This window comes from Rhinatrema bivittatum, chromosome 5, assembly GCF_901001135.1.
Source record: "Rhinatrema bivittatum chromosome 5, aRhiBiv1.1, whole genome shotgun sequence".
Lineage (NCBI taxonomy): Eukaryota > Metazoa > Chordata > Amphibia > Gymnophiona > Rhinatrematidae > Rhinatrema > Rhinatrema bivittatum.
Window position 1 is genome coordinate 319,183,138 of NC_042619.1, and position 17,426 is coordinate 319,200,563.

At 44.1% G+C, this 17,426-nt stretch overlaps 1 protein-coding gene across 1 annotated transcript in view; it reads right to left on the reverse strand.

The window, feature by feature from the left end:
• Positions 1 to 8,339, reverse strand: part of WWC3 (WWC family member 3) — a 319,559-nt gene extending 311,220 nt beyond the window's left edge. Inside the window, exon 1 of the mRNA XM_029604359.1 lies at positions 7,748 to 8,339. Within this exon, the coding sequence (XP_029460219.1) occupies positions 7,748 to 7,992 (245 nt within the window). The 5' untranslated portion in view covers positions 7,993 to 8,339. The remainder of the gene's footprint in view (positions 1 to 7,747) is intronic.
• Positions 8,340 to 17,426: the final 9,087 nt, after the last annotated feature.

Here is a 17,426-nt window from a genome sequence, read left to right on the forward strand (position 1 = left end):
GCACACTTCTAATAGCAGCTCTGAAAAAAATCGCCAGAGATCTCTGCGATACAGCACAAGACCCCCCCACCAGTTACCCACATAGAAAAGACATTCCACTAAAATACATACGTATTACCCAAGGCAGAAAATGCGAAGGATGGATGCAACAATGAGCAAAACCTAAGCAGATCATTGGAAAGAAGAACAAGGTAACACCTTGGTGGGGGAGGGGCCTTTTTTCCAGGCCAGACCCCTGCATCAGTGACCTAATGATCAGGACACTCGGAACCATCCAAGAATGCAAGGCATTCAAACATGTCAAAAGGAACATGGGTTTCCACCCATTACCAGACCTAATTCTGTTTTCTCATCACCCCCCTCCTTCTTCCCACCACGGTTGCACTGCAACCAGAGAATTGGCTTGCACATTCGGGCAGCATCCTGCATGCATGATCCTGCTCAATGCTCACGCTGGTTTGATGAATGAAGCAGAGCTCTCAAAAGCTGTTCAGAAATGTGTTAAGGCAGCCCAGTCCAAAGTTATCACCTACTGACTCCTTGACCTTTATTTCTAGGGATGGTAATAAAAGAGAGAGAGAGAGATCACATTTTACTAGGTGCTTTCCTCTGGCAAGCAGAGTCCTACACAGAAGCTAACAGCACTTAATCAGTTTGATTCTAGTCAAGATAAAAGCCAAGGAAGTTATTTCCTTCCCATTTTCTCTCTTTCTAGGTGATGAAACCCAACATGTTTCACATTCCCATTTCTACTCCACTTATTATATGAACCTTAATACATTTTTTTTTTACTAATGCTATAGTGTAATTTGTAAAGCCATTGATTTCTACTCCAATTACACATCAGGAACCTCAAAGAGCCGATAACAGAAAGAGTCCTACTTAACTATGACAGATTACTACTTTCTTTGCATCAGGACCCAAAAAAATATATTCATCTGTATTGTGTTTGCATTAACCTCCGACATTTCAGACTCACAAATTAGAAGTCACAGAGTGGTATTTCAAAATGTCACATCTTGTCCACTCTGTCACTGCCTTCCCCCCACCCCTCCATCTCAAACAGAATTTCACTGGCTCCCTTTCCATTAGGGCAAACAAAATCATCATTCAGAAGATTTCATTTATTGCCCAGTCTTTCGGTGATGATGTACTAAGCTAAAACCTCTCACAACAGGTTCAAACACCTCACCCCCAGGTGAGGGGGACTTTGAAGATGCACATTTTCCAAAGTTATTCATCCCTACAGACACAGAAAGAAAGCGAGCCGCTGTGTTCTGAAAGGGCAACCCCGGATTATACTACGCATCTGTACCGCACGAGGTGCCAAGGAGCAGAGCACATGCTGGCTCAGTCAGTGCGTGCTATGTTCAGGGCCAGAGCCTTGGCATACGTAATATGACAGGGCGAGAATTTCCTGGGCACTAGGGTCATCCAGGAGTCTAAAAGCTGGCATCCGCGCCAGCCCCAAGGGCCACTGCAGCAGGCCTGGGGCCAAGAGGAGCTGCTGCTCTCTTCCAACACAGAAAGGCTTGAAGGACGTGGGGGGAGAAGCTATAGACAAAAAGGGGGGGGAAAAAAGGGTACATACTCCCCCAATCAAATAAAACATTTAAAAAATCCAAAGAGAAAAAGAAAAAAAAAAAAAAAGACAGTCCCCCCCCCCCCCCAAAAAAAAATAAAACCTAAACACAACAAAAAAAACTGAGCAAAAACAGCAATGAATGTCCAAAAGAGGCCCAAGTAAAAAGAAACACCTGCTGAACCATCTTAAGGAGAGCCAACATCCCTGAGAATTTCCTGCGAGACAGAGCGCGAGTCTGAAATGAAGCTTGGGAGAAGGCGTGATGCGTTCTAGACCTGCTTTACACTTTAGTGCCTGCTTAAGAGAATCAACAGGCACAACGTGTAACTGAGTTGCAAGCCATACATGAATTGCAAGAGGTTACTGTTGCATCCATAGGCAGTGGGGTCGGGCCATGGTTCACCAACTCGCATTTCCTAGAAAACAGAATGGTTCAGGGTCAGGAAGGGTTGCCTTTCAGACCCCCTCGTCATAATCATGGTAGGCGAAAGCCAGGCCGTGGTCATAGGTCTCCTTTTGCATTCACATCTGCCCTCTGGGTGCCAAGCTCGTGGACAGCCACCTCAAATAGCCAGGGGTTCTGGCAAAGGCTCATGATATATGGCTATAAGGAGGGTCAGGCCCTTTCATCCGCAGACCTAGAGCGTTTCCCTGCCTCCTCTCCTCCCCCGACCCTATCACCTCCTTGGTCACTGTTCTTTCTCCCTCTTTCCGCTTAGAGGCTGGAGGTTGTTATCCTCCTTTCACTGTGCATCTCTTACAAGTTTTCTCTGCATTCTTCGCCTGATCAGAAAGGAGCCATACATACATTGAAAAAAAAAACTATACCAGAAATTAATTTCCTGCCCTCTGCCTGCCAAGATGTTTTGCCTGGTGTAGACGTCATTCCTGGTTGTCAAGGATATTCCATGAGATGTTTTGTCTCCAAAAATACAAGGTAAGTAGGTTAGGGTGGCTATGGTGGTATAGAAAGAAAAAGTGTTAAAGTACTTTGCACATGGAACAGGTACCTGCCATTGTTCAGATAACTGTGCATTCAGCTAGGATGGTTTGTCAAGCCTCTTTATAAAGTGTTGTATCATAGGAACGAAGAAAGTTACTGATGGGTGCTATCCTAGCAGAGAAGTAGTGGGAAAGAGCCAGAGGGCCTTAAGGACATTACTATAAGAAAGAACATCACTAACTATCTAGAAGATATGCAAAACACCAGAGGACTTGTGTTTCATGCACAGTAACATTATTGATGTCGATGATTAATGGCACAATTGGTATCAACTGGGAAGGAAGCTGTTAAGGTGGTGAAGTAGTCCTACAAAAGCAAGCAAGGCGATCTGATAGGAAGGAAGCAGAACCGCCTCCAGCGGCTTTTGCCATCAGAAAGTGCGGTCAGTTGGGCCGACCTGGCAGTTCACTGGCTAGGGCTGCCCACTTCCAAGCATGGGGTTCCCAGTCTGATTTCCAGATCAGGTCTTTAGCACTTTGGATCGGATGGGGCTTTTGCCCCTGGAGGAATGGTTCATGGTCACCCTTATGGGTTGCTGGATCTATAATTCACAGATACAAGAGCCCCTGGTGCATGGCTCTTGGCCTCAGGACCGTTGCTGCAATGACTAGACAAGGAACAGTGGGAGAGTCTATTAATATAGGTGGGGGGGGGGGGGGAGAAACAAGGTAGTTGCAAATAAAGACGCATGGTGCCAAAATCCCAGCACTGATTCTGAATGACTTAGAAGAAAAAGAGGAACTACCAGACCAAACCTTTAAACTCAGAAAGTACAGGCAATCATTTGTAGGGAGTTGAATGTTTTTTCAATTTCCTCTCACAGCATGCGAAAGAGTAATAGGTCGTGGCTTCTTTAAGTGATGTTTGCCAATTTTGCCATGAAAAGAAAAAAATTGCGCCCATAACCTCTACTGGAGACTGAGTGTCTGCAGCACGGATCTTACGGATACTCCAGCTCCGAGCAGGCAAAAAGATATTTGAGGTTAAGGGGGGATTGGCACAAATTAAACTGCACTTGTGAGCAAGTTATTCTTTGTGGGTGGCGTGCAGGGCATTAATGGACTGCTCCGATTGGCCTTGCCTCCAGCACCACAAACATTTTTTAAGCTATGCCAAATATGTTATTTTGCCAAGCTGAATATCTCCTTTCACAAGAGTAGCCATTTGCCAAAATACAAATGGCCTGAGATATTCCACCCTCTGGAACCCAAAAATAGCAAGGAGATGGTTGAATTAAACCCATAAGAGTAAGAGAAAGAGCTCTATCCTTGGCAGGACCCATACTTTGGAACACCATGCCCACAGAGTTGAGACTACAAAGCAACAACAAAACCTTCAGAAAAAATCTAAAAACCTGGCTTTTTAAACTAGCTTACCAAAAAGAGAAAGGAGAATAGTACTCAAGGGAAAGCAGGTACAAACAACTGAACAACAAACACATAACCAAAATCAATGTGTGTAATTTTTAATCAGATTAAGTTTCAGTCTTTTAAAGCTCAACAAAAGGGTGAAAGTACAACGATAAAGGTAATCTAGTAACCTAAACTGTTAAAATGTGAATTGGAAATGATTCATTACACTTACCAATTAATATTTATTTATTTATTTAAAGTTTTTATATACCGGCATTCATGATAAAATCACATCATGCTGGTTTACATTAAAACAGTGGTGCATAGAAAGAAAAAACAAACTGGAACTGTAGGAGGTAATTTTCAAAGGAGTTACGTGCATAAATGTGGCATACTATCGTAGCAATTTTCATACGCCATTTACTCACACAAAGTGCACTTACAGAAGTAAACCCTATGGACAATTCAATGGCATATATTGTAGCAATTTTCAAAAGTCCACTTATTTGAGTAAAGTGCATTTATTCGAATAAAACCCAGTTTTATGCATGCAAATGCTTTTTAAAATCAGGCCCGTAGTGCGGAAGAAAGCAGTTACAAAAAACAGGGATGCTTAAACTGGGAGAGGAAGGAAAAAGAAAAGGTTAATAGCATTTTAAATATTTACAACGAACAGTTAAATGAGCTGGTTGTGTTATAGAACTTGAAGGACATATCATTTACAAACTTTGTTACCAACCCTAAAATGGCACCTATGTAACTTAAGATACGTTAGCCTCATTTTATGTGCCTTAATGTAAACCGTTGTGACGGTTCCCACCAAACGACGGTACAGAAAAATGTTAAATAAATAAATAAATAAACATAATAATGACAAAACCCATAAATGCTAGACCAGACAGGTAAGGATGAGCACCTAAAGCATTAGCCGGGGGGAGAGAAACAGACCTGGTGCCTGCCACTGTCCCAGTTCAAAGGAGGAGGAGCCGCCGTGAGTGTGTGTCTGCGTCTCACAGACATGCTCTCACACCCATAATATGTATGTGAGAGCATAGGCATGTATATAACAGATGGCGTGTGTGAGAATGTATGTGTGTGTGTTATGCATGTATGTATTTTTGTGTGTAGATAAAGTCTGTGTGGCCCTACCTCCCCAATCCATGACAATAAAGGTGAATAGGCCTCAAAAGATCCCAGGTATGGAGAGCAGGAGATTTTTTAAATTCTTATTAGTTTTAATTATTGGGTGTAATTTGATGTTTCTACTGTTTTGAAATATTTTGTTTTGGGGGGAAATATTAGAATATTTTTAATATTTGATTTTTTTTTTTCATTCATCAAATGTTTTAAAATATTTTTTGGTGTTTGGGAAATTTTGGATATATTTGTTAAGTGGTTTGAAATATTTATACTTTTTATGACTGATTTTATTATGATTGATGTTTTATATTTCTTGATTTTATTATTTAAAGTTTTATGAAGAATTGCAATGTTTCTGTTTTACCATTGTTGCTCTGCATATAGAGGCTGGCTTGTTGTGGGTTCCAGTTCAGTTCTTCTTTGCATTTTTCTATTTATACTTTCTGGTCTCTTTATTCTGTATTTGGTCAAGGTCTGTCTACGTTCTCATGTGTGAGCGAGGTGTGGTATTCTGCTACCATATAATTTATCTGTAGTGATCTATAGCAGTCTAATTTGATCTGTTTTCCTAATAGGAGGTGTATTGGTGTTTTAGGGCTGATGTAATATGTGCAGAGTTACCTTTTTATAGATAAAGTTATCACTGTGAGTGCTGGCAGTTAGGGCTGTTTTGGAATGGGATGTTTACTATATTGTAATGGTAATTCCATTTATTCATGGCTTTCTGAGGGCCAAGCCCACACTCAGCATACATTAAAACAAATGTTGGAACGCCTATGGAATTAGTGTCTTTTTTACAGGGTTTTCTGGTTGGCACCACAGCAGTGTACGTAAATATAATATGCATGTTATAAGTGATCATTTTGCCTCAGAAGACTTTTTTCATGTAAAATCTTATAATTGCATTATTGAAATGTGGGTGTGCACAAAGCTGTAAGATTTCTTTAGGGTACCTAATACCCTTCCCTTGACTATGGATTCCGTTTAAGGGGTGTCAGTTTTTTTAATTATAGATTACTGGAGGGAGCTGGGATTTTTTTTGATGGGCGGGGGGGGGGGGCACAGCACAGTAATTATTTGCATAGGGCAGCAAAAAAGCAGGCACCTGCCGTGCAAAAAACATAAATGCATAGGAAAGTATTCAAAACAATTAACAGACAATAGAAGACAACTTTAAGACTGCAAGCACTATGATGAGTTATGCTGCTAATTGGGCTTTACAGAATTCTGCAGTGCATTAAAACCAAACCCTACCTCTCAAATCAATTTTTTTCCATCCTAAAGTACAAGTTTCAGTCACTGTTTTCAGCTCCTGGACTGTACTAGATTAGAACACCTTATATCCAAAGTTCCTTTAACTGAAAGCTTCCATGATCCAAAAAAAGGAAATAAATCCATGGGCTTTGGTCCATGTCATTTACCTGAAAAACTGGTTGGCTTCCTACATTCTGTTATCAGGAAAAACAACCATTATCTGAAGTTATTCTATCAGAAAACTCCCATTATCTAGAACAAACCTGGTCCCAACTATTCTGGATAAAAAGGGTTCTGCTGTACAATGTACCAGCAGAGCACTCAATACCTTCGCTATCTCCTCTCGCAAGCAGATGTCAGAGTCCAACCTGCATTTCTAAAAGAATATTAATTTACACAACTGAGAGCAGCAGACTGAAAATACACCCAAACTGCAGAAATATGCAGCAACACCCAAATGTGGTGGAAGGGATGAATCGCCTTAATCCTGTGGAACATACTTCACAAACCAGGTGGCAAAATAAAATGTACACAAGGCTGTCCTTGGGCACTCCACTTAAAAAGTGCAGATGTGTCTCAGATTAAAGGATGCAGCAGTACAGATTTGCTTTGGGAAAAGGCAAGGGATGTTTCCTGCAGGGTACGCAGCAAAAGGTCACTAGATCTGCCAGCCCCCCTCCAAAAAAAGAAAGGAAAGGAAAGGAAGAAATAAGTCGGCACTGTGAGTTTCTAGGCAGAAAGAGAAGAGGAAAATCTGCAGTTTCTTAAAAGGAAATCCCCCATCCAAAGAGCCAGCAGTTCAAATAGCATCTGACAGAGGCCAGCTCCAAGTGAACATCTGGGAGGAGGAGGACCCGAGACTGCTGCCAGCTCCCCACACAGAGGCCATGAAGAGCCATGGAACAGGGCAGGCTCACACCTCCTCGCCAAAATACTATAAAATGTTCTCACTCCCCCCTTCCCCACCCAAAAAAGAGGCAGCAAAACCCAGCCAGCTGGATTTTGCTGCCAGGGACCCGAGAACAATGCACCCACCCAGGACCAAGTCAACACTGCAGCAGGGGACCTGGGAGCAATAGTCAAGATTCATAACTCAACCGGGGGCAGGGAACAATTCTAGCAAACCTGCATTATAACAAGGATCTAAGGGGGAAACGGATCATTCAGACTCCCTACGCTAAAAACCCTGCCAGCAACAGAGCCTGCAAGACTACTTACCCCCTCCTCAGAAGCACAGCCAGAAAGGAATGCAACTCCCACCAAAGCCCCCCCCCCCCCCCCCCCCCATACTCGCAGCCAGGAGCATCTCCCTCCCCGCCCCCAAAACCCCGCTTTTTGCCACTTGACATCCCAAACAAAATAAGCGGCCATCAAAGTGCCGAGTCGGATCAGGGAGCCCTCGCGGCCTCTCACCTGTCCCGGGGGTCGATCCACGACGTCTGCCGGGTGTTGTGATCGATGTAGAAGGGGCGCCCGTCGTAGTCGCGCGCCTCCTCCCAGCCGGCGGGCAGCGGCAGCTCCGAGTTCTCCCGGCGCCCCCCCGGCGGCGGGGGGGAGGAGGGGGTGGAGGCGGAGGGCGGCGGCGGAGGAGGGGGGGGCGGCTCGTGGGGTGGAGGCGGCTGCTGCCGGCGCCGGCGGCCGCCGCTCAACCACGGCATGGCCCCGGCCGGAGCCCCCGCGGCGGCGGCGGCTGCTAAGCGCGGCAGGAAACGGGAACCGGGAGGAGGAGGCGGCGGCTCTGCCCCGTCCCGCCCGGGCTCATCCTCCTGCGCCCGCTCCCCGGCCGCTTCCTTCCGTCCCGCCGTCTGCCCGGCTCAGTCGCGGCCGCGGGCGGCCTCCGGCGCTGCTGATGGCCGCGGCGCGCTCATGGCCCCGGCTCCCGCCGCTCCGGGATGCCTGCCCCGGCCATCTTTCATTCCTCCGTGCCCGTATTAGGAGAGCGCCCCGCCGCCGCCTCCTCCTCCTCCTCCTCCCCGCGGCTCCTCCTCCCGGCTATTCCCACGGTGCGGAGGGGGCGGGCAGCGCTGTCCCGGCCCCTGCCTGACGCCAAACTTCCGAAGTCTCCAGCAAGTCGTCGCCCCGTGCGCTCCCCGTCCAGCATTGTGTGCCCTGCGTTTCCTCCCCTTCACACCCCCTCGTCCAGCATTTAATTGCTCCCTTGCGTTTTATTCTCCAGCATTTTCTCTTACACTTTTTACTTAGCCGGTAGATTTTGGCCTACACGATCCTTATTCAAAATGTTCTATTGTGCATTTTATCCTCCAGCAGTTTTTCCCTTTCATTCCCGTTATCCAATATTTTCGCATTTTTCTTATCCAGCAAATTCTCTCTTATCCCGCAACTTCTCTTTTGCATGCTCCTTAGCCCACATTTTGTCCGAGCATTCAGCATTTTCCGCACCTTAGAAGTCATCCGGTATACAATAATAAATATATTTACGTTACATACTTTTGTGTAAACAAACTAAATAAGCTGAAAAAAAAAGATTATGCCCCTTTGCTTGGTGGACTACTTTGTTTAAATACCGCATACTTCTTTGCACAGTATCACTATGCAACTAATGCTTGACTCTCCAGTGAAGGGGGGAGTTCTCTGAAGATGCGAAATAGTGTCCCTGTGACAGTCACCAAAGGTCTCCCAAGGACCTGCACACCTCCCCCAGAAAGTGGGGAGCTGTGCATGATCTGATGAGCACCCAGTACCAAACTGATGTCAGCAGGGTGAAGCAATGTCATGGCTCCCCATGCACGTTCAGCAGGAACTGAAAATTTTACTGCAGACAAATAGAGGGATTATAAATTCATGCACTATTTTCTGGAAACATCCATCACATTACCCAATAATCGGGCCGATACAGTAAAAATCACGGGAGAGCTCTCCTGTGCGCGTGATACAGTAATTTATTTAAATTAGGGCCGGCGGTAAAGTGCTAGGGATACTAGCGCGTCCCTAGCGCCTCTTTTTGGACAGGAGCGGCGGCTGTCAGCAGGTTTGACAGCCGACGTTCAATTTTGCCGGCGTCAGTTCTCGAGCCCACTGACAGCCACGGGTTCGGAAACCGGACGCCAGCAAAATTGAGCGTCCAGTTTTCGAGCCGCGGGCCTATTTCAATTTTTTTTTCTTTTTTTTTTTTTACTTTTTTTAACTTTAGGGACCTCCAACTTAATATCGCCATGATATTAAGTCGGAGGGTGCACAGAAAAGCAGTTTTTACTGCTTTTCTGTGCACTTCCCTGGTGCCGGCAGAAATTAACGCCTACCTTTGGGTAGGCGCTAATTTTTTAAAGTAAAATGTGCGGGTTGGCTGCACATTTTACTTACTGAATCACACGGGAATACCTAATAGGGCCAGCAACATGCCTTTGCATGTTGTGGGCGCTATTAGGTTCGGGGGGGGGGGGGGGTTTGGACGCGCGTTTTCGACGCGCTATTACCCCTTACTGAATAAAGGTTAAAGCTAGCACGTCAAAAACGCGCATCCAGTCGTAGGTTAACAGTGCACTCCGCTGGAGCGCACTGTACTGTTTCGGCCTGAATGTTAATTCAGAAGAAAGACAGAGGAGAAAAGCTGAATATCAGGGCCCTCCTACAACGAGAGAGAGAGAGAGAGAGAAAGCCTAGCTATAATGCCCTCACAGTGGGCCAGATTTTAAAAACTACACATAGGCGTAGATTTGTGCGCGCAACCTGGCGCGCACAAATCTATGCCCAATTTTATAACATGCGCGCGCAGCTGCTCGCATGTTATAAAATCCAGGGTCAGCGCGCGCAAGAGGGTGCACAATTGTGCAACTTGCGCATGCCGAGCCTCACAGCCTTCTTCCGTTCCCTCTGCCCCCCCCTCCCTTCCCTTCCCTTACCTAACCTGCCCCCAGCTCTACCCAACCCCCCCCCCCCTTACCTTTAAATTTTTAAGTTGCGCCTGCCTCCGGGCACGAGTAGGTTGCGCGCGCCGGCAACGGTCAGCCCGCGATCCCGGGCTCAGCGGCAAATGGCCGTTGTGCCTGGAGGCTCTGGCCCCGCCCTTACCCTGGACCGCCTCATCCCCTTTTTCAAGCCCCGGGACATACGTGCCTCCCGGGGCTTGCGTGTATCGCCGAGCCTATGCAAAATAGGCTCAGGGCACGCAGGAGGGTTTTTAAAGGGTTATGCGCGTATATTACGCCCGAAACCCTTTGAAAATCTACCCCAGTGGTTGTAGGCTTTACGCAAGTGAAAAAGGTGTAGTTAAAATTTGGATTAAAGCTGTGCAATAGGGCTTCGCAAAACTGTGAACCCAGCCCAAAATCCTCCCCTTTTTCTCATTTGCAGTGCACCTTTTTCAGCAATTTTTGCATGCAAAAACACCTTGAATTCTGGTCTCCTACTTTGTAGCCCACTGCTCTAAACACTAAGCTACTCCTCCACTCTGTATAGTTTATTAGCATCTGAATGACTTGATGCTGAATCATCCCTATCCCCTATTGAAATCTACTGAAACCCTGGATCCATTGAGGAATGCCTATTGGTTTTTGACTCTGAACCTGGCCAGAAGATTTAACAAATAGCGGTGCATCCAGTAGTCAGCACTAATATGCCTTTGGCATTGAGCATGAGCTCTTGAAGTTTAATGTTATGTCCTGTGGCCTGAGCAATGCACCCAATTCCTTCCAAGGATTCAAAGAGGTTGCACCTTCTGCCTGGTAATACTTGAACATCGCAATGACAGGGATACATTTTAAGATCACCAGCAGAGACTAAGAGGCATTTTTAGGAAGTCAGCAGATCAGATCAGTTAAGTACATCCTTATGTGCAGTTAGTTGAAATACCTTAGATGTATGCCTTGAGGCCAGCATCTTTTTATTTTACGGCGTATGCTGTACGGCCATAAAAGAGAGTGGCGCCGTTTTGAACTGGAAGTCGGCAGGGCAGGAATAACTGGAATTTGCTCCTGCCTCTTTCTACATCAGAGACATCTGCAGAGGGTGGTCCAAGGGGATGGGGGTCCATTTCTTTTTGATTTTTCTTTACTTGGGGAGAGGGGTGGGAGAAATGTTTATTCAACAAATAAAATGAAGCAAAATAAACATTAAATAAAACAATACCTGAATTTAAAAATTCCTGAAACAATCAAGGAAAACCACTTTTTTTTTCCCATGCACATCCCTATTTACTTTCTCATATTTCCTCCAACTTCAGATCATGACCCCATGTTTCTGAATTTCCTTTCTATGGAAACTTTCAGTTTTGTATACTTTGTTGAACCTTGTTAAAAATGGGATCGTTTCTATCTTCTCCCCCTTTCCCTTCTTCAGCAAGTACATTCTGAGTGTCCTAAGCCTCTCTGTGTACTGTTTCTATTGCAGGCCTTGTATTGTCTTAGTAGCCCTTATCTGAACCTCGTCCATCATCTCAATGAGGTTGATGTAATAAGGTGTGCTATGCTGAGTACACATTTTTACTCACATGTGTGCATATATTTTTGTGCACATATCTTGCTTTAATAAGGATTTAGTGCTAAAAAAAATGTGTGCACAAATGACAGTGTGTACAGATTAGCACTCCGCCATGTTAATCTCCTGTTAATGAAGGAATTAGCTATTAATCCCCAGTACAGAAAGTTGCATAATGCTGGAAATTTAACTGGGTGAGAGGTGGAGAAAAGTTCGTGGGACTAGTGTTAGTCTATGATACTCTTCCCCAGTGTGGTCTTGGAACCGCAGATTTCTTGGGCAGGGCCTTGCAATTCAGTTTTTGTGCACCCAACTATTGGGGGTAATTTTCAAAAGTATTTACACACTTAAAACTGTGTTTACATGTATAAATGCACATGTGAGAGGACTTTTGAAAATTGCTACACTATATGCCATTGGATTGTTCATAGGTTTTACCCGTGTAAAGTGCATTTATGCAGGTAAATGGCTTTTAAAAATTTGCTACAATACTATGTTACATTTACATGCATAATTCCTTTGAAAGTTTCTCTCATTATGAGCATAACTTATGCTCATAACTCTGGCTTGTGTGCATAATTTTTAGGGATATAAGTTGCGCACAACATTTAGAAGCATAAACTTTAGGAGCACAATTCATATTTTATGCACATACCTCATGGGTTACGGGTAGGGATGTACAATGGTTTTTTTCATTTTATTTCAATTACGTAGTCACACTAAAATTTAACAAACCAAAAAAAAAAGGGAAAAATGTAAAAAACACAAAACAAAATAAGCATTTTTTGGTTACACATCTTTAGTTATGGGCACAAAACGTGAGGTGTACTAGACTGAGTGCTTGTGCCTCCATTTTTCTATTAGCATGCTTTTTTTAATCTCCCCATTGATTTGCATACCACATGGGGCGTTAAATCGTTTTTTTCATAGTAACATAATATTGATGGCAGAAAATTACCAAACGGTCCATTCAGTCTGTCCAGCAAGTTTCTTATGGTAGTAATAGCCGTTCCGTGCAGGTTACCCCCAAGCCTTATGTTAAGGGTAACAAGTCAAACCCATAACACCATTACTGCTAGCAATATTTTTATGAGGTGAGCAGCCTTCTTGAGAATTCAGACAATTCTGCTTGAATGTGCTTTGCTTTCGGACTTCGCCGTAGAAGCAGTGCTGCGCTTTTTCCCTAATGTCTGCGTATCAGTACCCTAGACCGTAAAAATCGGGGCCCAACGTTGGCTGTCGTCTGAAGCCAATTCACCTTCCTCCCCCCTCCCCCCCCCCCCCCCCCCCCCCGCCATGGAAACGGAGAACAGTGTTGCAGTTTTGTCAAAAGAATCAAGGCTAATTGGTCAAGGATGGTAATTCCTCCTATGCCCTCTGCTATTAATTCCTATGCCTTCTGCTAAGGGTAGCAACTGCCACTCCATGCAGGTTACCCCATTCACCTTCTTCTTCAATTCCAACCTCTAGCCTTTAGGGATCCACAGTGTTTATCCCATGCCTTTTTGAGTTCACTTACCACCTCTTTTGGAAGAGCATTCCAGGCATCCACCACACTCTCCGTGAAGAAATATTTCCTGATGTTAGTTCTGAGTCATTCCCCTGGAGTTTTATTTCATGACCCCCTAGTTCTTCTGTTTCCTTTCCAATTGAAAAGGTTTGAAGTTCATGCATAATTAAAACCTGTCCGGTATCTGCATGTCCGTATCCTATCTCCCATGTACCTCCTCTCTTCCTTGGTATAAATATTCAGATCCTTCAGCCTTTTCTCAGAGGTTTTTTGATACAGACTCCAGACCATTTTGGCACCCTTCTCTGGTCCGCCTCTGCCCTGTCTCTGTCCTTTTGAGATATGGTCTCCAGAACTGAACACAGTACAACAGGTGAGGCCACACTAAGGACCTGTACAAGTGTATCATCACCTCTTTTTTCTTACTGGTTATTCCTCTCTCTATGCAGCCCAGCATTCTTCTGGCTTTAGCTATGTCTTGTAGGGATGTGCATTCATTTTCAATGAAATAGACAATGGCAATGAAATTGTCCATTTCGTCTTGTTTTGGGAGCACCACAAAATGAAAAAAAAAAGACGAAATTTCGGAAAAATTAGTTCACAGTAACTATAGTTTTCCTATTTACGGACTTAGTGTGCACTAACTGATGTTAGCATGCACTAACTAGAAATGTTACCAATAAGTTAAAAAGTGTCAATTGGAGAGCAGCTCATTTGCTAGAGGTATGGTTCTGCATTCCCATTGGCTGTCTCCTTAGTTACTTGTTTGTGTTGCCAAAGTTGCAAGGTGGTATTTGTGGGGGGATGGCCAGTGCCTGGAAACAAATGTAAACAAACAAGTGATATAATAATACCATCAAGTTCTAGTCAGAAAAAGCAAAAGCATGTAATGCAAATGCATATTTTAAAATTTGTCAATCCCTTTGTATTTTAGGAAAGGGGCCCTGGCATTTTAGGATAGGCATACTTTTAATTCCCCTGGTGTCTGTGTTTGGGTGAGAGGGCAGTAACTAGTGAATGGGGAAGTGACTGGGGTGACTGTATGGGGTGACAGGTGGGAGAGAGACTGTCACTATCCCAACTAGTCTCTATCCCATCTGTTACCTCATACATTCACCCGTCACTTCCCCTCTCACCAGTCACTCCCCCACACACCCAGACACACAGACTCACACCAGGGGAATTAAAAGTATTCATATCCCAAAATGCCGTGTCCCCTTTCCTAAAATACAAAGGGACTGGCAAATTGTAAATATGCATTTGCATTATATGTTTTTGCTGACTAGAACTTGATGCTATTATTACATCACTTGTTACCAGCCACTGGCCATCCCCCCACAAACACAACCTTGGCAACACAAACAAGTAACTAAGGAGATAGTCAATGAGAATGCAAATCATACCTCTCCCTAATGAACTGCTCCCCAATTGACACTTCTTAACTTATTGGTAACATTTGTAGTTAGCGCACACTGACTATAGTTAGTGCATGCTAACATCCAGTTAACGCGCACAAAGTCCCATTAATACTAACTATAGTTGTCCTAATTTCGGAGTTAGTATGCACTAATGGGACTTGTCCCGTTAGTGCACACTAACCCCGAAATTATGGAAACCCGAAATAAACACCTCCCAAACCATTTTAAAAATGAAATCAAACAGCTAACGAGCCGAAACAAAAATGGAACACAAAAGAAAATCAGTGCACATGCCTAATGCCTTATATTGCTTTGTTAAATTGTTAAATTGAAATTGCCAGACACTATTACCCAAGGTCCCTCTCCTAGTCTGTGCATGATAGTCTTTCACCTCCTCCCCCCTCCCCCCCCCCCCCCCATCACATACAACTCTTTTGGATTACCACATCCTGGTTGCATGACTGCACTTCTTGGCATTGAATCTCAGCTGCCAAATGTTTGACCACTCTGCAAGCTTTCTTAAATCACTTTTCATTCTCTCTAGACCTTCAGGCTTGCCCACTCTGTTTCAGATTTTAGTATCATCCACAAATAAACAAACTTTACCTTCTATCCCTTCTGCAATTCTACCTATAGAAGACACATTAGAGAAAACACTAAACCTGGCTAACATGTACCTAGACATTATAAGACAACTACTAAACCAAATGGAACTTGTGATTAATATTGATAAAACAGAATTTCTACACTTAGAATGGAAAAATACCGAAATCAGCCAAACGCCAATAACCCTCAATAACAACCAGACAATTGAACTAGCTGAAAAAGTTTGAAACCTTGGAATAATAATGGACCCTGAAATCAATCTAAAACAGCACATATCACTGAAAGTAAAGGAAGGCTATGCTAAACTCATGGTACTCAGAAAACTAAAACCACTACTAACACTAACTAATTTCCGAACAGTTCTACAGGCACTACTTTTCTCCAGCACAGACTAATGTAATGCCCTTCTACTAGGGCTCCTAAACACAACATTAAGACCACTTCAAATACTTCAAAACACAGCAGCTAGAATACTAACCGGAAAAAGGAGGAGGGACCATATAACTGAAACCCTGGCGGAACTACATTGGTTACCTATCGAACACAGAATTAAATACAAAACCCTATGTACCATACATAAACTAATACATGATGAGAAATCAGATTAGCTAAACACAGCATTTACATGTGCCACACAGAAACCTTCGATCTGCAAATAAAGCACTCTTAACCATTCCTTCAGTAAAAACGGCAAGACTAACCCAAGTGAGAGAAAGGGTCTTATCACTAGCAGGCCCCATACTTTGGAACACAATGCCTCTAGAGATCAGATTGCAAAGAGATCTCAAAACATTTAAGAAAAGTTTAAAAACATGGCTTTTCAAACAAGCATTTTATAAAGAGACAGGAGAATAGAAAATATTTAGAAACAGTACTTAGGTGTGTACAGTAGAGTGGTCCACGAACTCTACATCACTATAAACATAATTGTAACACTTTGAATAGTGAATTTTACCCGTGAACAGTACCTTACTGATACAATTGGTCATGACCTACTCCACTAAACAATTGATTGTCTTTAATGATATATTGTAACCAAACTTTTAGCGGCACCTGTTAGACTGTACTAATGTACACACTCACCTACATTAATTTATGTGCCTACATGTAAACCATTGCGATGGTATATGACTTAGCGACGGTATAGAAAATATTTTAAATAAAATGAATAAATGTCACTCACAAAGATATTGAACAGATCTGGTCCCAAAACCAATCCTTGTGGCACTACACTTAACACCGTTCTCTCGTCAGATTAGGTTCCATTTATCATTACATATCACATTGGTGACCATTGCCAATCTTCTCATTTTATTCACAAGCCTCCTGTGCGGGTCCGTATCAAAAGCTTTGCTGAAATTAAAGTAAATCACATACAACTGATGCAATACCGTGCACTGCGGTCAGCGCACAGCTCAGCATGTGATTGGATGCACATTTTGGACGTGTCCATAATCCCCGATGCGAAATGGGGATTAACACATCTAAAATGCGTAAGGTCTGCCGCATTCAAGGGCTCATAGTAAAAACTCCAAATATCAGATTCTGTGATCCCTCCTACTATCATTCAGGCCGATACAGTAAGGAGTGGTAGGAAGAGCTGGGTTAGTGCCGGGCGCACCCACGGTTGCCGTACGCACAGTCCGGCTCACCTACCGCTCGATACTGTATTTAAATAGCTTGCAAATGCAAGCTGCGTCCAAGAAGCGTCCATGAAGCGTTAGGCCCGCGCAACCCATTTTACTGTATAGAGCGCTATACAGTATCCTGGGTGCGCTGGCCTAACGCTTCACAGACACGCTGGTATCTGTCATTTCAAATGACATTTCAAATGACAGGTACCAGGAAGTGGACGGTTCTCCTACGCTCGGATTACCAGTCCTCTCTCCCCTCCTCCCAAAGCAAGGCGCAGGGAGGGAGGGAGAGAGGACTGGTGAAACGACATGTAAAGTGTAAAGCAGCCTTGCTTCGGGAGGAGGGGAGAGAGGACTGGCAGTATAAAGCAATGAAGCGACTTACTCTTCTTGCAGCCCCCCTCTGGAGACAGACATCGGCGGAGACGGAGGCAGCTGCCGGCGAAGATGGATGCCTGCACGGGCGAAAGCGGCCCCTGTGCGTGCAATTG